We start from the raw sequence: 22038 nt of genomic DNA on the forward strand, positions 1-22038 counted from the left end.
AACTGTGACCTCAAACATCCTAGCCCCTGCTTGAGATGCACACCTGGACCAGCGACAGACAAAGAGAGCTACTTGTCAATTCTCGCTTTTTTGGCAGTGTCTGTTCAGATATGCTCACCACACCCCCATCCTGTTCTACTTCAATATCAGAAGGAAATGAAGCCACAATGAGAACTAAAAAGAGCTGTAACACCTTTTGTCCCCTGCCTCCTCACTGCCCTCCCTACACAGAGCTACTCCACCCAAGTCAGGCTCCAGTGTGACATTCCTGCCTGAGAAAGGAATGATGAAGTGAGACTACAGTTGCAGACAAGTGACACCCAGAAGCCAAAAGCTTCTGTAAGTACCAGGTCTGCACAAGACCCAAGCCAAAGCAATGGCATTGTCGCTGGAAGAATTCATCCACTCCCTTGACCTCAGGACCCTCCCCAGGGTCCTAGAAGTCCAGTCAGGCTTCTATTTTGAAGGTAAGCACCTTCCCATCTCTGGCTAGAAAGTGCTCATAAGGTATATACTCTGGGGAATTTTAGTGGAAAATTTTAACAGAATATATGAATTCTGTTAGAGGAAAGGTGGTCATCAGAGAAAGTAATTAACTGAGGAATGGTCGAGACCCAATAGTATTGGAGAAGGGAGAAATGAGATAGGACTCTGGGGGGTGGGTAGGGACTAGGAATTGAGTGAAGCTTCTTGGCCTTCAAATAGTTCAACACGAATGATGAATTATTTCTGCCTTTTCTTTGAAACTGGTTGTAACTCGAGTGAAAAGTTAAGTTTTCCATATCTATGTTTCTAGAATATAAAATACAGTTTTAAAAAAGCAACTATTAAAAGCACAGCATTTAGAAAGAAAAATTCACCAAACTCTTAACCACTTCTAAAAGTTGCTTGTATCAGCGCTTCTCTCACTCTGCAGTGGCCTAACTTCCAATTTCTTAAATTATGGCATTCTTATTTGAAGGTATAGAAGTTAATGTTTACTAATTACAAGATAATTTTTAAAGAATCTATGGCAGAGTTCTAAAGTCAGAGTTCAGCTAAGATTATTGAATAAGTTAGTGTGCTTTGGTGTAACTTACTGTATTAATTCAGTAAAAGAGCATTAAGACCTACAACACATACAACACATACCGTAGAATATTTAAGCAGTGGTTTGAATACATGTAAGACAGAGTCATTTTCTGGGCAAATAAGCATTTTTGGTTCCCAGAGTCATAGAATTGAGGCAGTAGTAGAGTTAAATACAGACAAACTACTGGGAAGATGAAGAATTTTTGGTAGGCAAATCTTTCCCTTTTATAGACAAAATAATTTTTTAGGTATTATATTATGAAATAAAACAAAGCTTGACAAATGTCAGACCCAGTTCACACACACACACACACACACACACACACACACACAAAAAGCACACATACACACACCTGTAGGCAATGAATTGGTGCAGGCAGCCTTCAGTTTTATATAGACGGTTTTGTTTAATTCATTTGTAAATTGATTATTTTGAATCAGACCATATTTTTCCATATATATAATATCATGAAATGTATCTTTGTTCTTAAGCTGGCCGCAAGTCATTTTTTTGTCTCATTTTTTTGTGCTTTTGAGGTTTCTCATAAGAAAGTTCTTCTTCATGTTCGGTTTACAAAGATATTTTCCTATGTTATTTTATATCAACTTTACAGTTTTATATTTCACATTTAATTTTTAAACTGTGCCATGAAGGGGAGAGGAATCCAATTTTAGCTTTTTTCCGTATAGTAACCACAATTTCCCAGCACCATTTACTAAGCTAGTTATCCTTTCCCCTTTGATTTGTGTTGCTGTCTTAAAATTATGCTCACATCTGGGTTGGTCTGTCTCTGAAATATCTCTTCTATGTCATTAGTCTGTATTTTCTCAATTGTGTTGAAGCATTATTTTTGTAACTATGGCTCTAGAATAATAGTTCATGTATAAACCAATCTCTTGTTTTTACTCCTTTATTCTAAGTTGATGTAGCTATTCATAGACCTTTCAAACATGTCTTTAAATAAATCAACTGATTACTTTAAAAATCCAGTCTTACAAAAGAACATAGTCTCTCCATGTGTTCAGACTCTTTTCATCTTTTAATACTTTACTATTATGTTATACCTCAATTAAGAGAAAGAAGCATACACCTTGATGAATTTTCACAAATTAAGTACATTCATGTAACCACCATCATGGTCAAGAAATAGAAAATTACAAGTATTCTGGAAGTTCCATCTTATACCCTTTCTCAATCATTATCCACATTCCTCCCCAAAAGTAACCATTATCATGAATTTTGCCCATTTATGAACTTTATATTAATGGAAAACTATAGTATATATCTTTTTATGTTTGGCATATCTGTTCAACATTATCTTTGTAAAATTAATCCATGCTCTTCTATATAGCTTATTTATTCCAGTGTGTATAATATTCCATTGGATGAATATATCACAATTTATTTATCCATTCCACTACTAATGGACATTTGGATTATTTCCAGTTGGAGATGTCAACAGTAATGTTGTCATGAACATTCTTGTACATGTTTGTTCACATGTGTATAGCATTCAACTGGGTGTATAAATGAGAGGAATTGCCACATCACACAGTGTGTATATGTTCAACCTGGGTAGGTAATGGAAAACAAGTTTCCTAAGTACTAATAGTTATACCACTTTACATTCCTACCAGCAGAATATGAGAGCTCTAATTAACCTATATTTTTGACAACACTTGATATTATCAATCTTTTTAAAATAATTGAGATTTAATTTAGATATAGCATTGTATTAGTTTCAGGAATACAAAATAATGATTCAATATTTGTATGTATAGCAAAATGATCACCACAGTAAGTCTAGTTAACATTTGTTACCACATGTAATTACAATCTTTTTCTTGTGATGGGGACATCTAAGATTTATTTTCTTAGCAAGTTTCAGAGCCTGGCTGTCTTCTCAAAAGACAATTATTTAATTATGTAAGTGATAAGCATTGGGCTTTAAAAAAATCTCCCTGATGATTAAAAATGCAGCCAAATTTGGGAACTACTACTGTAAAATTGGTTCTCCCATTTGTTATTAGCAGTGCATTGGTTTAGAGAGAATTCACATCATTTTAAATGAAGTCTTCTGATCCACGAACCTAGTATATCTGTCTAGTTATATGAATAGACCTCTTTTCACTTCTTTCAATAACATTTTATAATTTTTATTTGTGGAGTTCTTACATTTCTATTTCAGATTTATTCTTAGTTATTTGATTTTTTTTTTTTTTTTTTTTTTTTGCGGTACACGGGCCTCTCACCGTTGTGGCCTCTCCCGTTGTGGAGCACAGGCTCCGGACGCGCAGGCTCAGCGTCCATGGCTCACGGGCCCAGCCACTCTGCGGCATGTGGGATCCTCCCGGACTGGGGCACGAGCCCGTGTCCCCTGCATCGGCAGGCGGACTGTCAACCACTGCACCACCAGGGAAGCCCAGTTATTTGAGTTTTTAAATTCCATTATAAGTGGTATCTTTTGAAGTTTTTATTTTTTCTTTGTTGTGTTTGTTGAATTCTAAGAATATATCTTTAGATTATTTTAGATTTGTTATATACACATTTAAGTTTTCTGTGTATATTGATTGAATCTTATTTCTTCTTTCCAATGATTGTACTTTATTTTCCTTCAGTTGAAGTACTAGCTAGTGCTTCTAGTATAATATTGAATAAGAGTAATGATAAAGGACCTCCTTGTCCCACTCACAACCATAGAGAGAAAGTTTTAATAATTTATCATTAAATATAATGTTTGTTTTAAAGAAGTTTCTAGTTTTTTACCAGTTTTTTAAAAAATCATGAATGTATATTTATCAAATATTTTTCTATAACTTTTGTGGTGATAATATGATTTTTTACATTGATGTTTTTGAATGTTAAGCCATTTATTTGTGGAATAAAATCAATTTGGTGATATATCACTGAATTCAGTTTATTAGTTTTAAAGAACTTTTATATTTCTTTTAGGGTATGAAATTGGCTTATAAATTTTATATCTTATAACATCCTACCGAGGTTTTTGTGTTATGTTGAAATTATAGAACTTGGGTTAAGTCTTTTTCTCTCATTCTCAAGATATTGTATAAATTAGATGTCATTTTTTTATTTAAATATTTAGTAGAATTCCAAATGAAGTCATTCTGAGCTGGGATTTCTAAAGTAGACATGTTTTTAATTATGAATTCAGTTTTTTAAACAGTAAGGTCTTCCCATCCATGAGCATAGTTTATCTCTCATTAAAACAAACAAACAAACAAACAAAAAGCTCAATTTTTGGATCATGTATTAGAATTTAAAAAATATGTCTCCATAGAGATCTTATGTATTCTAAGCTAGAATGCAGACACATACACATACTATATTGCTATATTGATAGATATCGTATTTCCTCTAGTCTCACTGGTTACCACTGAAGTGGAAAAATGCAGGTGAGTATTATTAGCAGTACTGATGAACTCTCATTAATTCTCGTAGTTTATCTTTTTTATTTCTCTGGTTTTCCTAAATAGATATTGATGTCATTAGAAAATATCGAGTTGTGTCTCTTCCCTACCATGTTCTACAACTGTCCGTTTTTTCTTACCTTCATAGTATAGTCCAGGGCCTCCAGTACTGTGTTAAATAATGGGAATTCTGAATCATAAAGAAAATGCATCTAAAATTCCTCCATTAAGTGTAATGCTCTAGAACTGGTGTTTAACTATCACTAAATTAAGCAAGTTCTGATCTATTCCTTGCTTTCTAGGTATTTTCATAATAAATAGGTATTGAACTTAATACTGTATCATTGACTAAGATAATAACATGGTTTGGTTTCTTTAGTCTGCTAATGTAAATTACCTTTAAAGACTTTTCAAATTGAAGGATCCTTTCATATTATACATATATACATTTGAAATACAGTGTAAGAGTTTGATATTATATTTAAGATTTTTACATTTGATCGTAACTGAAATGAGCTAATAGACTCATCTACTATTTTAGATTCAAGATAACACTAGCTTTCTAAAATGAGCTACATAGATTTTGTTGTTTTCTATTTTCTGAGGTATTTGCAAAAACAGAAATGGGCTTTAAACTCTTCCTTTAATTTGGTAGAATTCTGTAAGAACTACTGGACATAGAATTTTTTGGAGGGAAATAAGAATTTGGTTTTGTTAAAATTCTCTGTTGTTTTGCTTCTCTCATTGATTTCTGACTTAGTCTTCATTATTTTCTTGCGTCCTCTGTTTGCTCTCTTGCTCCTTTTCTAGCTTCCTAGTTTAAATCACAGTCATTTTAAAAACGTTTCTTGCTTCTTGATAAGTGTGCTTAAACCTGTATTTTTCTCTAAATATTTCTTTGTTTCCCATAAATTTTGCCATGTAGTATTTTCACTCTTACTCAGTTCTAAGAACATTTTTTCCTTTTAAATCCAATGGCTATTTATTTTATTTACTGATATTATAAAATTTCCTTTAGCTGTTCTTTGCTTTTAATTACTAATTCTATTGTATGTTGTTAGAGAACAATAGTCTGTATTATATTATTGTTCCTTTGAAATTGATTCAGGCTTCCTTTATGACATGAAACACGTCCTATTTTGGAAATATTTCATGTGAGCTCAAAAAGCATGTTTTGTTGTTTAGTACACTATCTCCCTATATATACCAGATAGCTTGTTTTTAATTGTTTTGTTCAGATCTTGCTCTCACTGCTTATTTTTCTTCTGCTTTACCTGTCATTTTCTGAGAGGGTTATGTGAAATAGTCCTTCAGCAGTTCATTTTTCTAGTTCACTCCTCATTTCTTTCTATCTTTTGTTCCATCATATTTTTGAGGTTTAGTTGTTGCCATGTCCTTATGCTATGAGGGTTATATCTTCAACTCTATTATTATCATCCTTTTCCCTATATAGCTTTTTATTAAGTCCTATTTTGTTTGATAATCATATTGCTACTCCAGTTTTCATTTGGAATATATTTTCCTAAGCATTTACTTCCATTTTTTTGGTGTCTCTTGTTTTAAGTGCAAGGAAACATATTCTTCCTCCTCTTGATGCGTCTCATGTTGGTGCAGGCAGTGGAACCAGGCTTCACCCATGCTGTGGTGATGACTCCATGACAGGAGATTTTTGGGGAATGGAGGTTTGAAGGAACTTGAGGAAGGCGACATGAAGTCATGTAAGGTTCTGTGGTACTGGATTGAATACTCCCAGATTACAACAACAATGATAATAGGCAGCATGATACACTCAATAGCATGTTGCTCAGACACGTATTGGATTGCCCTACCTCATGAGATAAGGCATAGATCTGTGTGTTATACATTCAGGACTTGGCCTCCTGACTGTTTACGCATGAGAGATGATTTCATGGTCAACTTACAACATTCAACATTTGCTTTGTCCCTCTCTTAAGAAAAAAAAGCTTCATCATAACCTTGAAAATTGATGTGAAGTGTTTTTTTTGATGTGAAGATCAATTGAGCTATTGTATATAAAATAGTTAGCAAAATGGCTGACCAATAGAAATCCTGCAGTAAATCTTAACTATTATTATTGTGATTACCATAATACTGGCATATTATGAGGAAAACTGATCAACCATTTCTAAAAAGTAAAACTAATTTGAATTCTGCTACTGCTGCATATCCCAACATAAGTTAAAATGGAGAAAAAATATTAAAAGTTAAAATATTAACAATAAAAATGCTCAAAGAAGCCACAGAAGAATATTAAACTAGGGACTCTAAAAAATGAAAACATCGAATTTATGAAATAGAAAACTTCCTTCTTGAAAAAAATTGCATAAATGTGGATGAAAGACAAACTACAAACTGGGAAAATATTCATAATATATATAGCAGATAGAATGTAAATATCCTCAGTGTATAAGGAATTTATTAAATAACAATAAACAAACATGAATATAAAATTTTTAAATGGGAAAAAGATATAAAAGGCAGCTTACATGCCAGAATCATATAAGAATTTTCAAATTTACTAACAATAAAATACAAATAAAGCAATAAATCACTCAATCATTTCTTAGGTCACAGATATTAAAAAGATCCACAAAACCCATTGTAGGTGTGAATGTGCAGAAATGAGAGGAGGCACAGGCGGTGGGTGTGTAAATGGTTACAGACTTTTTAGGTCTCAACTGGGCAATAAGCATCCACATATAACATGTACATAAACATCTGACCTCTAGAAATTAACTTAAAATATAATTACAAAAAGCAAAAATGATTGTATTACAATGATCATAGCAGCATGTTTTATAGACAAACATCAAGTAAGCCTCAGCATGTACTAGCTTATATAAATTACAATAACACATTACCAAGCATTATTCAAAAGGCTAGAATCATGGAGGGGATGGGGTAAGCCGCTACCCTATTGGAGCTTATGTTCCAGTGGCTGGAACAAATGACAAACAACCCAAAGGTTTAAAATATACACAAGTACCATGAAGATCTAAATAGGTAGAGAGTAAAGCAAAGCAGAGGGAAGAGATGATCTTTTGATAGGGTGATCAGGGCAGATATCTCTGATGAGATGAAATTTGAGCAGAGGCCAGAAGAAACTAAGCTAATGAGCCTTGCACATTTCTGGAAGAACATTTCTGCTGAGGACAGAGCAAGTGCAAACCACATAACAGATTTCTTCATCTAATTAAGAAACAAAGAGGAGAGAGTGAGGATAAAGCAGAGCAATTGAAGGGAAGTGTAGTGGGAGATGAGGCTGAGGATGTGGGGATGTACAAATTTTGTAGGCCTTAAAGGCCATGGAACACATAATTTAGTACAGAGTGGGGCTGGGGAAGCAGGTGGAGACCTCTAAGATAAAATGATCAGGGAAGGCCACTCTAAAGAGCTGATTTAGTAGCAGAGACCTGAATGTTTAGAAGGAATCAGACAAGAAAATATCCAGGAGATGAGTATTTCAAACAGAGTGAACACCTAGTGCAAACATTTGGGGACCAAAAGGGGCTTAGTCTGAGGAAGAGAAAAATATCCCTGTACGTTGAACATACAGAAGAAAGCAGAGAGGAAATCTTTTGAGAAGAGGTTTAAGGAGTGGGCAAGAGCATCTCAAGGAGTTTAGATTTTATCAGTGCTGATGACCAGTTTGCAGCAAGAGATTGACAGGACCTGATCACCTTTTTAGGAGAATCATTGGCTGCTCTGGTGTTAGTGGGGCAAAAGTGGGTTGAGACACATTAGGACCATGTCATAATCCAGAAGAGAGATCATGGTGCCTTCATTCAGCTGGAAGAGAAATGACCAATTTAGGATATGCTTTGGAGGTAGAAATGTCAGGACTTCCTAATGGATTTGATATGAGGTGTGAGGAAGGGGTAGACTAAAGGGTGCATGAGAGGACTTTGACCTAAATGATTAGATTTGTGCATTTGACAAAGTTATGAAGATCTGGGGAGAGAGAGTTTTGGTGGAAAAAATAAATTATATATAATTTATTTTTGTTTATAATATAAACCTTAATATATCAATTTCTTTATTGATATTTATGGTCATTCTAAGGCATACCAAATAATTAAAATTGTAAGAGAATAAAGTAAATATAAAATTAATAGTATTTTAAACAATTTAAATTTTTATTAATAATAAAACCCATTTTCTCTCACAAAAGTTAACTTTGTTATATTAACTATTATTGAACATTATTGAAAATATTAAACATTTCCATTACTGAATACTTCAATATTTATAAAAATGTTGATTTAATATCGTGATAGAGTGATTCAAAGACATAGCTCTAATGTATTTATTTCAGTACTTGTAAATAATAGCTCTTAAAGATATCTTATAAAGGTCCAGTATACAGCATGTATACACCATATAAAATATATGCTTAGGGAAGATTTATCATTAATGTTGGTGGCCATCAATCCATATGTGAAGTAACCTTCTTTATAAATCTGGTTTTGGCAGTTTCTTTAGACAGCAATTGTATGTAGCTGATGACAAGTTTGTACTAGGAATAGAAGTGTCATTCTGGCATCTTCTTGATAGGGTCTGCAATTCTCAAATGTCTTTGTAGGCATCTTACAAAGTTATTGTCTATTTTGTGATAGTTGAAATTAGATTATAATAATTCTTAAAACAACCTTACTTGACTCATGTAAAATCCATTATATGGAAGTATTGCAAGTATATGAATAAATTAGGACAATTCTTTTAACTCTTATTCTTTTGGAATTCCCAATCTGTCTCAATATATTGTGGACTATACATGTCATATGACCATCTGATGTAGGAATAAATTAAGATTTCTTTATTATTAAATACTAATGGAGTTTAAAATTAAATTTTAGAAAACCTTTGTATTAAATATTAGTATAGGTTAATTTTGTTTATATAAAAATGAGTATGAATTGAAGGTCTAACATTTTCTTCTCTTATCTCACATCTTGTAAAAATAATTATCATAGATTTTTCTCTTTCTTTCAAGTACATCATAGAATTGGACTTCCCTACACTTTTGTGGCCATAGGACTTGCATTGGCCAATGTAATGAGAGCAGAGATAAGGTGTATCATTTTGGACTGATGCTTTAAGAACTAGTTCATAATTTATCATATTTCATCCTGGTAGATCATGTCAAAATGGAGCCTTCAACAGTCTGGGTCCCTAAGTAACTATAATTATTAGAGACCCTTCCCTCACCCACTTGAACTGGACATGTAATGAAATGAGAAATATACCTTTGTTACTTAAATCTCTGAGAATTTGAGGTTGTTCATTATCTCAGCATAACAAAATTTCCTACTGATATAAGTTATATTTATTAGGACTGGAACTGCACTTACTATCAGTTAAGAAAATTAGACATTAGATATTCTGGAGAGAGTCATATAATGCCAGGAAAGTTAGTTGGTAATAATGTTACCACATGTTTATGGAAAGGTGAGTTCGCCGCTCTGTATTCAGGAAATATCTGTTGCTTCTTTGACTATTCTGCATATTGCTAACATTACCATCTATTACTATTTACTTCATATATGGAACCAGTTTGGTGTTGACTTAAAAGTTTTGCAAAAACAACATTTGTTTGCATTATGATCTTGTTCAATGAACTGGATATTGAAAAAAATTCTATTTTTCTCTATAGAAATAATACGTGCACATGGCTAGAAAGTTAGACAAAGTAGAAGCACAAATATTCAATAACTTTATCAAATAGAGAGAAATATGATTAACATTTTGATGTATTATCTTCTAATTCTTTTAAAAGTATGAATTAACTTTTAAAAGGAGAAAAATTGATGCCACACTCTTCCCTTGGGTTGGCAAGCTCTTCAACCAGATGTCAACTTGGCTAACTCCTTTCTCTATGAGGCTTACCTAACCACCCTGTTTAATACTGCAAATTTTCTGTTCCTCCTTCGCTATATTCCCTATCTTCATTATTATATTCTTCATTTTTTTTTAACCAAAACACTATCTTCTTCTTATATATCATGTAGGTTATTATTTATTGTTTATTTTTCTATGCTTTCCCATTAGATTTTTCTTACAGCTTAATTGATGTATAATTTTTTAAACCATAAAATTCATCCATTATAGGTGTTCAATTCATGATTTTTAGTAAATTTATAGAGTTGTGCAACCACCACCAATTTTAGACTATTTCCATCACCTCAAAGAAGTCCCTTGAGCTATTTGCCAATCATTATTGCTTACATTTCCAGCCCCAGGCAACCACTGCTCTGCTTTCTATCTATAAATTTGCCTTTCCTGGACATTTCATATAAAATAAATCACACAGTATGTAGTCGTTTGAAACTAATTTCTTTTACTTAGCTTAATGTTTTTAAGGTTCATCTATGTTGGAGCATATATTAATATTCTGGTGTGTTTTTGTTGCTAAATAGTATTTTATGTATGGATATACCACATTTTGTTTATCCAACACCAGTTAAAGGTCATTTGTATTATTTCCCTTTTGGAGATAACATGAATAATGTACCATTTTACGTTCCCATTTACAACGTATTCGGATTCCAATTTCTCCAAATCCTTACCAAAACTTGGTACTGTCTTCTGTATCATAGCCAAAGGTATCTCATTGTAGTTTTAATTTCATTTCCTTAATGACAAGTGATGTTGAACATTTTTTCCTGGGCTTATTAGGAATTTATTTGTCTTTTTTAAAATAAAATGTCTCTTCACATTTTTTGCCAATCTTTGTCCTCTTGTTATTGAGCTATAAGACTTATTTCTGTATTCTGGATATTTGATTTGCAAATATTTTCAGATATATCATCGAAAATATTTTCTTCCCTTCTGTGGCTTGTCTTTTCACTTTCATAATGTTATCTTTTGAAACAAAAAGGTTTTAAATTTAGAAGCCCATTTATCAATTTTTTGGGGGCTCATACTTTTGTTATCATGTTACCTAACCCAAAGTCACAAAAATTTCCTCCTGTTTTGTGTTGGGGGCCTACCAGATCACTCCCAGTCTTGTTGATTTTCTAGAAATACAGAACTCAGAAAACCTGTTATACTCAGAGTTACGGTTTATCACAGGGAACGAATAGAAACTAAAGCCAGCAAAGGAAAAAGGCATATACGGCAAGGTGTATGAGAAAACAGGCACGAACTGTCAGTTATCCTCTCCCAGTGAAGATACACGGATAGTGCTTAATTCTCCTAGCGATGATGTGTCACAACAAGGACAAGGTATTTCCAGTTAGGGAAGCTCATCTGTGCCTTTGTGTCCAGTGTTTTTATGGGAGCAGTTACATAGGCGTTGAAGATTTGTGTGACTGACCTTAGCTACTGGGTCTCTAGGCCCTCTAGAGATTAAGTGGTATGATCCAGGACCCCAAGTGAACAAAAACAGGCATTCACCATAGATCACATTGTTCCCATAAACTATCTGGTGTGGCCCAAGATCCCAGATATACAGAAACACTCTATCTGGCAGCATATTCCAGGGGCTTAGATGTTATCTCTCAGGAGCCAAGCAAGGGCTAGTCGTTTCTTTGAAATGTGCAGAGTTTGAGCACCCCAAGTAATAGTTAACCCATTACTGCACAGTTTTTTTTTTTACAAGAGTTTTATCTTATCTTTAGATCTAAGATCCATTTGAGTTAGCCAGAATTTTCAAAAGCCTTAATTCCAAGTAACAGAAGAATTAATCAACTTTCTACACAGTTACAAAGCATGCAGGGGATGATTTAAGTACAGCAAGCTCTCTCTAGCTGAGAGAGGTGAGGGAGTTAACCAAACAGATATCTGGGTAAATGGCTTTCCAAGTTGAGAGAATATCTTTAGCGAAGTGTTATGGTGAGAGTGTGTTGGCATATTCCAGAAAAAGTGAGAAACCAGTAAGCCTGGAAGGAGGAGGAGAGTGAACAGAAATGATACTAGAGAGGAAATTGTGGAGAACCATATATGGTCCTTTTGGATATTGTAAGAGTTTTACTCTTAGAACAATTGGCAACTTGGAGATATCAGTCTACATTAGCAAAAACAACTAAAGCAATGCTAGAACTCTTGTCTTCACTATGACTAGAGACTCCATTAGCCATTTCTTCTGTTTATCAAAAAGAATACTGATGAAACCATGTGTACATTTGCAGAAGTCAGAGCATAGTTTTGCTTAAATAAGCCCATAAATATAATGTTCAAAAGTGCTTCTTATAGCAATTTTTAAATACCATGAAAATGTTCTTCCCTCTTGGGAAAAGTAAGATTTGGAGGAGGTAATATTTTTAAATATTGTGTTTTGAATATAGTAAATATCATATTTCTTTTTCCTGCCAAAATATGTTAAAATCATGGAAATTATTCCTTTAAATTGTATATCTACAATTCTTCGTATATCTACAATTCATTTCTTCCTTCTATCCTTCCTTCTACAAAATGAATAGAGTTTGATTCTTGCCCTTAAGGACTCCTTAGGCCAGTGAAAGAAGTTAGATTTTTAAAAAATCAATATTTGTGATACAATGTGAAAGGTGCTTTAATAGATATAAACTGTTTTGAGAACACTGGGAACTTACCACCCAAACAGCTTACCACACAAAAAACTTACCAAGAGGTGGTGACTTTTTTTTCTGCAGCCTATATAGAAGTTGAGCAGGCAAATAAGAAAATTTTAGAATGAGAGAAAAGTGTTTAGATCATTATACAAGTTTGGAAATTCGAAATATGGTTCAAGAACAGCTTAGGGAATAATAGGTGATCAGATAATTTGTGGTCATATTTTAAGTGGCTTCTGAACTATAATAAGGGTATTGAATTTATGCTGTAATCAATAGGAACCTTTAAAAGGATATTATTTTTATAATGTGTTTTCCTGACGGTAAAAAAGTAGATCATGTTCATTGTAAATTTGAAAATTATAGATAAAGCTAAAGAATTTCTGAAATGTTTAAGGCAAAAAAATAATCTCAGATGGTAGATCAGACATCCATTCCTGTAGAGGTTTACTAGATGGATATGAGACAAAACAACAAGGAGCTAATAGCAGCTACAAATAGAAGGGAAAAGACAGGATCGGTGGTCTTTTTGGGTAGAATATTCTGAACTTGACAATTTATGAGAAGCTGTGAGCAAGAGGGAGGGGTTGATGACAGACTGGAGGTTTCTGGGCTAAGTAAACGTGGTAGGTGATAAAAATATTACTTATAAGACTTTCCGCAAGAGCAGCAGTCGTTTTGGAGATAGAGGCATGATTCAGTTACGTTCCAAAGAGTATGAAGCTCCTGTAGGACATTCAGATGCAGATGAACAATAGCCCACAAAAATGTATGTCTGAAGTAAAAAGCATAGTAAAATTCTCAGATTTAATATTACAGAATAGTAAGTGCATGAAAGAAGTTTGTTTCAGGGATTGCCCTGTAGTCCATGTGTCAGGTCAGAAGAAATATGTGGATCTCAGAGAACACCAACATGGAAAATATGGATAGAGGAGGAGTTGGTCAAGCCAAAAAAAAAAAAAAAAAAGAAAGAAAAAAAAAGTCTCTGTTGGAGGAGAAACAGGAGAAAGTGGGCTAGTTTGTCAATGAAAATAAATGAATTAGAGCACTAGAATGAGAGAGTGTCAGAGATAAATGTTTGTTATCAGCACATAGTTTATGGTAGCTTAGTGATTATGATTATAGCTCTAAATACTGAAGGATTATTATGGGCCAGATGTCTTTGTATAGATTTGGGTGCGTAAGCATATGTAATACATGTATAAATGTATTTTATATATGTATATGTCTATACATAAATATATGTGAATATATCTAATACAACACATTAACACAATTTAATTAAATAATACTTTATATATTCTCATCTATACACAAATTTAGTACAAGTACACATATATATTTAATCTTATTCATTTTTTAAATTGTATTTATAAAGATATTTAATCCTTGGAGTTATCTGCTGAAATTATTATTATTACTTACATTTTCAAGTCACCTGTTTGCCTATTTGCCCCAGGGATAAAACTTATAGTGAAGTTTATTCTTGCTCTGCCTACTTGAAGGGTTTACAAAATTCTATAGTGAATCCTATCCTTAGAGAACCATCAATGTTTTTAGAAATTTTATAACTATTTACTGTTTGACTATACAGTTGGGTTATAAACATACACAAGAAATAACTTGTATTAATAAACATTTGTTTTGTCTTTTAATATCTTATTACTGATTACTAGTTAACAATTGCAGTTTGATAAGTATTGAAATATGACATTAAAAAATTAAACCGGTTAGATAAGTATATTGAATAATGATACATAGTGAATTATGCATTATATGAACATGACTTTTATTAATTTGATGCATATGTAAGAGTTCATATGGCAAAAAATTGTGCTATTTTAATTCCGACATAATTCTTTTATGGTTAATTGAATTTAATTTTCTTCAAGCTTAATTTAATCAGCTAGGGATATGGTAGTAAAATCAGCGAAAATTTGAAAATTATAACATTGTATTCAACTTGCATTTATTCATATTTCATAGGCTTTAAATATTAGGACAAAAGAAAACTTTTTTCACTTTTTAATATGAATTCACAATATTGATATTGGTCCATACAGACTCAAGAGGAATAAAATTATGTAAAAATCTAATGAAATATGGCCTGTCACATTCTTAAAAAAGAATTTCAGCTAACTCAAAACAGAGCACCAGTATTTCTCCACATGAGCTTATATTTATCATGATTTATTAAAGACAAGAATTACATTTCTACAGTAAAATTTGCTACATATTTACAACATATTCTGTTGAGCTTCACAGGTTTAAAACTGCTCTTGGTTCTGGATGACCTAAGTTCACAGAGATTGAAAGTTGAATACTTTTTATATCTAAGCTTTAAAATTAAGTAAAACATTATATCCCAATATTTGAAATTGACAATATGATTTATTAAATAAATATAAATTTGCTCTATTTGTGTCAGTGGTATATGGTTGGACACTAAGATGACTGTCAGAATAGAACTTGATAAACCTAAACGTTCAGTTTTATTTGAAAACATGTTGATTTGGTAATATGCAAAAATTATATTCATTAAGGCATAATCTTATTTGAAATGATGTTGAATTTTTTCCTATAAAAACTTTGGAATCATTTTTTATCTAAAGCTTAACACTTCTAAGAGCCAAATTGTAGCTGCTGTACAATTTGGCTCTTAGATTGCCTTTAGGCCATACACTACAGATCAATGAATTACCCTTTCAGTCTAACTAAACATTACATTTTTTAAAATAGAATCAAAATATTTGAAGTTTAAAAATGTAAAAGAATTTTTAAAGTTTAGGGCAATTTTGTGTTTGTACTTGAATGGAACACATTTTTCCCTAAAACTTAGCTGAAGCAGGCCTTATTTTAGGAAAAATCCCTAAAATAGGTACATTAAAAACAAGCAAAAGAAGCTCAGATAAGATAATATCAGTTGTATTATTTTCAAAAGCTGTGGAGGAAAATAACTGCCAGCAAAATTTTTGTGTTGTTTACTTAAGTGGAAATGTTCCAAAATGTGGGCATTTTTGTACAATGGCACACGTTATTCACATCTATTGTAGAATGTTCATACTCAAAATTTTCTAACTTAATTGTTAAGTACCAACCTTGACTATGCAATAAAAATATTAAAAAATGGAGAGCTAGCCTATGTTTTTACATATAATCATATAAATATAGATTATTCATATACTTCCTTCATCTTATAAGTATAAAGAAGTGAGTAAGCAATAAATTAAGTAAAACTTGTATTTTTTATTGGCTGCTAGATTTTCAACTGCTGTGAAATAGACATTTTGGTTAGGGTTATTAACTACCAAATTCATTTGAATAGGTACAAATTATCAGTCAATTATTTAACACTGAAAAACACTAAAGGAAAAGAAAAAACTTTGCCTTACATGTAGTAGTTTATACTTTTGTATACTATAATACTAATAAATTTTGTTAGGCCCTGCTAAATGACTGGTGAGTAAGCACTGAGAACAGGAGAGAAGGTAATTTCAAGTAAGGTATTAAAAAAAATCTAAAAAATTATTTTTAGAAATGTCTATCTTTGATGCAGTATTCAAAGTCTTGAATTTGAAAACTTTACATTTTAATTGGGACATCTACTTTTTCTACTTCTAATAAATATTTGGAAAGATTGCACCTTTTTAAAACTAAGATTTTAGCAAAGCTGTTAGATGAAATTTACTTAAATGAAACAGAACTTTTTCATGTGAAATAATATTTTTAAATGGCGAAAGGCATTATTTGAGAAGATTTTGTTATTTTAAAGAAAATAATTTATTAGGAAATGGGGACGGCTTCTACTAATCTATGTAATGAAATTAACTTTCTGATTTTCTGATTGTTATAATTAGGTCTAAACCGTTTTACTCTAGATTAGAAGGGTTGGTTTTAGTGATTCAGCACTTGTGTCAGTTAAGGAAAGAACACCTGCCCCATAAACGATGTGTGAATTCTAACCACAGACCAAAGGACTTTTTTTGGTTACTTCTTTATTGACATCCGGAAAGGCCTAAAACATATTTAAAACAGTTTTTCCCAGAACTTGTGAAATCAAATCATGTGAGTTTTGAATTGTGTTCATTATCAGAGACCACTCTGATTTTGAATATTAGTAACATAGTTACTAATTTAAATAAATCCCTATTTAAATACATTATAGTGTACGTATTTATTCCAGTAATTAAAAAAAAACTCAGCAACGATTTAGCATGTTCAGAGAGATAATGGGAACTTGACAATAATAAAAATTTGAACTTGTCTTAGAACAGACACAGGCTGGACCTTCCTCTTTTCCTTCCCTCCCTCCCTGCCTCCCTTCCATTCTCCTTTGTACTGTAGTCATATGCAACTGGATACGTTTACAGATGCTCTTTGACAGTAATGTACTTTGAGTACCAGTTATGTGCTGTAGTAAAACAGAAGCCGGTTGGGGGGGGGGGGGAGCATATAAAATAACATCCACTGCTATCAAGTTTTTCTCTCAAAGAAAGGACAAATAATTAAGAAGATAATAATAGAGATGACACCTAAAAAAATTCCAGGTCGACTATACACGCACTGCATGCTTTAAAAAATCAGGATTAGGAGGTGACTGTGACCCTAGTGACCGGGCTGGGAGCGGGCTCTGGGGTCGGGTGTAAATCATGGCCTCCCGAGGAAGGTTAACGCAGGTGCAGCTTCCGTTGGCAGGTAGGAAAATACGCCACGGCGGGACCGGCCTGGAGAGGGAGGGTTGTAAATCCTGGAAGACCAGCTTAGTGAGACGCGTCGAATCGGACGCGGAGGGGGCAGCTCCGAGCTTGGAAGTTCAGCCACAGGCTGTGAGATTGCTATGCTGACGTCCCCACGCTGGCTGCCTCGGTCTGGTCTCTCCCAGTGCATCAGAGCCGCGACAGGAGAAGCAGCTGACTGCCCCAAGGATCCATTTTCTTTTTATTTTCTCTATACCCTGCCCTCTCGTAATTTGTCCATTAAAAAAAAAAAAGTGTTTTTCTGCATTTCTAGTAAATCTACTCTTTTTAGAATAAGACAGCATTCTGGATCAACAAAATTAACCTCCTTATTTTATAGAGGCAGAGACCTATCCACAAAGTCTTTGTGCAATTATTCTATCCACTGATTATTAATAAAAAGAAGAACAAAACTTTCTTTTTCAAATAACAGGATCAACGATTATCTTTCTTAATGATAATTAACTATAAGGAAACATAAATAATCAAGTGATTAAATGAATCCCCAAGAATATCCATTTATTCAGCTAATTCACTGAATGGCTGCTGAATACCTGGCAGTATGCTGAATTTGCAGTAACAAAGCTCATTAAGTCACCATAGCCCTCTCAAAGAAGTCAAGAATCCTCATGAAGTCAGACAGAACAGCTACAAAGGTGTGTCATGTGGTGCTCTACACTAACAAGTGCTTGACGGGTTGTGTGATCACTCCTGGATTGATATATGATATAGTTTTGGTCAACTACTAATTAGAACATCGGAATTTTCTGATAATATACCTAATGAAACTTTTTTGGTATAGAAATAACATTATGTTGAAGAAGACTTCTTTAAAGATGACATTTAGTAAACTACTTCTTATTGCAACGTGCTTTAAAGTTTAAATGAGTGCTTTAAACCACTAAAGATGGAAGTAAGAATGGAAATTTTAACTTCTGCTGTTAAGAACGTTCTCTTCTTACTTGGAACAATAAGCCATTCGTTTGCAAGTTCTCATTAAAAATTTGACAGTGAAATTATCTACTGATAGATGCCATTCATCTGACAAATGACCTGCAGCATTGTATTTTTACTGTTGGGCTTCATGCTGGTTGGTTCTCTAAGTCAGTTTTCTCTAAAAAACAAAGCAGAATTATTCAAGGGAACATCATGTTTTAAAAAACCACAAGCTCAATGCTCAGTAAAATTTAGTAGCTCTTATTTATTGAAATAAACCCATGGTGAATATTAATTTCATCCTATTTATTAAGAGTGACTGATAAAAAAAAAGTCATGCCAACTTTTCTGGAGAAAATGACTTTTGTTGCAAACTGACCAGAATGGATTTTGTCATTCACCGTTATTAGGTTATTTCTGGTAGATTTTGGTAGCCTTCAATCCTTCGAAGTATGTGGTCTCATGCAATGAAATTTTGTCAAATGTAAGATGTTTATCTGCAAGCAGGCATCAAAACACTTATGTGACCTGTGTGTCAGCTTGATGTAGTCCCATCTATTTGTCTTTTTAAATACTCTGACAGCACCTTGCATGAAAGGTTCATTAGAGACTTCTGCAGCAATATTCCAGCTATCTTTCTAGTTAGATGACAAAACTGCTTTGAATCAACTGCTGAACCAGGATTGTGAAGCCCAGGGCCTATATTGGGCTCACTAGATTCTTATACCCCTTTGCAGGAACAGGAGCTCCTGTGTTACATTTGAAACTAATCAACACATTTTAAACACCACTGATTTCACCAATAAGGCAATCTTAAGACTGGTATTCATTATTCTAATTAAGAAAACTATGTTAATATGAGATAAATGTAGGTGACACTTGTGATAGTTGTTTTAAGAGTATGAACTTCTGATTAATCTTTTTTGTGTTAACTAGTCACCCTGGGTTTATATTTCTGATTAGTGTACTTCAAATATTAACATTTTTCTCATCCCTTCCTCAGGGCTATAGGTTAAAAGTATTGAACACATACATATGTATTTCATTGTCTATGCTGATGTATTTCAGGTAATAACATTAAATATTTATCTTTGCACGTGTCCCAGATACTCTATTCTCACTCTCAGGGGAGCAGATCTATCCAGAGTTGCTTTTGTTTTGTTTTTATTCTTGAAGATTTAACTAACTCACTCCCAAATTTGTATCATTTCCCAGGTTGACATATGTAGTCCTGATTTTCTTTTACTTATTTCATGATTTATAACAGTATTTCTCAAACCTAAGTAAACTTTGGTATCTACTAGGGAACTTTAAAAAAAGAAAACATATTCCTGGGTTCTACCCTGGAGAATCTGATTTAGAATTTTTGGAAGCCCTACTAGAATCTGTATTTTAAAATTTTCCCCAGTTAATTCTGATGCAGCCTGCTGGCAAACAGTTGTTTAAGAGGAACTGGATAGGACCATCTCTGCTTAAGGATGACCATTTGACGTTAGAAACAATATATCAGGAACCGAGCACGGTGTTTCCTTCCCAGTTTTTCCACATTTTAGTACACCAGCCTTCTCTTGGTGCCCCAGCATCGTGGTCTGGGAGTCATTTTGGCCCCATTTTTCTGCTTTTCTTTAACCAGTTTGTGAAGGGCCATTTCAGTGTTTGCAGCTGCCATTATATTTGGGCTCTCCTCGCTGCATACTTACACCCCATGGCACCTGGTAACTTCTCATTGCCTCTCCTGTCTTTTGTTACTCTGCAAGAAGCTCTTAGGAGAACTTACTTAGAACCATAGCAATATATTGCCTACAGTTCAAATCTGCTCTAAGTTCTCTCCAACCACTGGCTTTTTATTTTGTAATCAGATCATCTTGGAAAGACACTAGATGTCAGATAATTATTTAGTACATATTAATTTGTTTAAATCTGAAAAGTGATATTTTTACTTTCTGGAATGCCTGTCCCATGAATATTAATAACCAGCCTTCCACATCGACCCCGTTTGGCCATAATCATACATCACCTACTGCATGTGTAAGAGACTATAAGTTGTTTGTTGCTGACATCATTAGTATGAGAGGACAATCAAGGTGATACAAGGATGCCCAAATTACCCAAGCTCTGAAGCACTTTACCAATAGCAAAACCTAGGCTCTCGTATAAGCTTTTTTTTTCTTTTAGTAGAAAAAGGAAATGCTTTTCAATATGGTAGCCACTAGCCATTATGTGGCTATTTAAATTTAAATTAATTAAAGTAAACAAATTTATGGGTTCCTCAGTTACCTTAGTTACATTTCAAGTGCTCATGAGCCCCATGTGGCTGTTGGCTGCAGTGCTGGGCAGCTCAAATTATATGTCCATCCTTGCAGAAAGTTCTAATGGACAGTGCTGCTCTAGAGTCCCTCTGGAAGTCCCAAAGGTAGGAAGACGCTCACATCTTTTCCAGTCAGTATAGCCCACTGCCTCTATTTCTGCTATCATGACTCTCCTAAGGACTTACTGCAGTTTGGGGGTTATTCATTTTCTTCAGGCTCCTTCTACTACTTCCCTTTGTCTGCATGTGTTCCTGTATTTGCCTGAGGCTTTCTCAGTCTGACACTGGTATGAGAAGTTGCACTGCAGCACACACATAGTACACACACACACACACACACACACACATATATTTAAATTAAACCCTTTATTTTGAGATGATTGTGGACCCATGAAATTGTAAGCAATAATACAGAGAAATCCCATGTATCCTTCATCCAGTTTCACCTGGTTGTAACATCTTACAAAGCTATAGAGTACAACATCACAGCCGGGGTATCGACATTGATACAGTCAAGATACAGAGCATTTCTATCATCCTGTGATTCATGTTGCCCTTTTATAGCCACATCCATTTCCCACCTCCCCCATCTCCTCCTTAACACCTTTTAACCATTATTCTAGTCAGCATTTTAATAATTTTGCCATTTCAGAAGTGTTATATAAAGAGAATCATACAGTATGTAACCTTTTGGGATTGGCTTTTTCACTCAGCATAATTCTCTGGAGATTCATCCAGATTTTTGAATGAATTAATAGTTCACTCGTTTTTACTGCTGAGGGGTATTTCATAGTATGAATGTACTACAATTTGTTTAGCTATTCACACGTTGAAGAATATTTGGTCTGTTTCCTGTTCAGGGCTATTATGAATAAAGCTACTATAAACATTTGTAGATAAGTTTTTGTGTGAAAATATTTTTTTATTTCTCTGGGATTAATGCCCAAGAGTGAAATGCTGGTAGTTGCATGTTGCTATTTTTTTTTTTTTTTTTTTTTTTTTTTTT

At 33.5% G+C, this 22038-nt stretch overlaps 1 protein-coding gene across 1 annotated transcript in view; it reads left to right on the forward strand.

Moving 5' to 3' along the window:
- The first annotated feature begins 231 nt into the window (after positions 1-231).
- THEMIS (thymocyte selection associated) overlaps positions 232-22038 on the forward strand; it is a 162139-nt gene continuing 140332 nt past the window's right edge. The window contains exon 1 of the mRNA XM_027086832.1: positions 232-467. Coding sequence (XP_026942633.1) covers positions 377-467 — 91 coding nt within the window. The 5' untranslated portion in view covers positions 232-376. The remainder of the gene's footprint in view (positions 468-22038) is intronic.

This window comes from Aethalodelphis obliquidens, unplaced genomic scaffold (genome assembly GCF_003676395.1).
Source record: "Aethalodelphis obliquidens isolate GAN/ISIS:26980383/991018 unplaced genomic scaffold, ASM367639v1 scaffold3, whole genome shotgun sequence".
In the NCBI taxonomy this organism is placed as follows: Eukaryota; Metazoa; Chordata; class Mammalia; order Artiodactyla; family Delphinidae; genus Aethalodelphis; species Aethalodelphis obliquidens.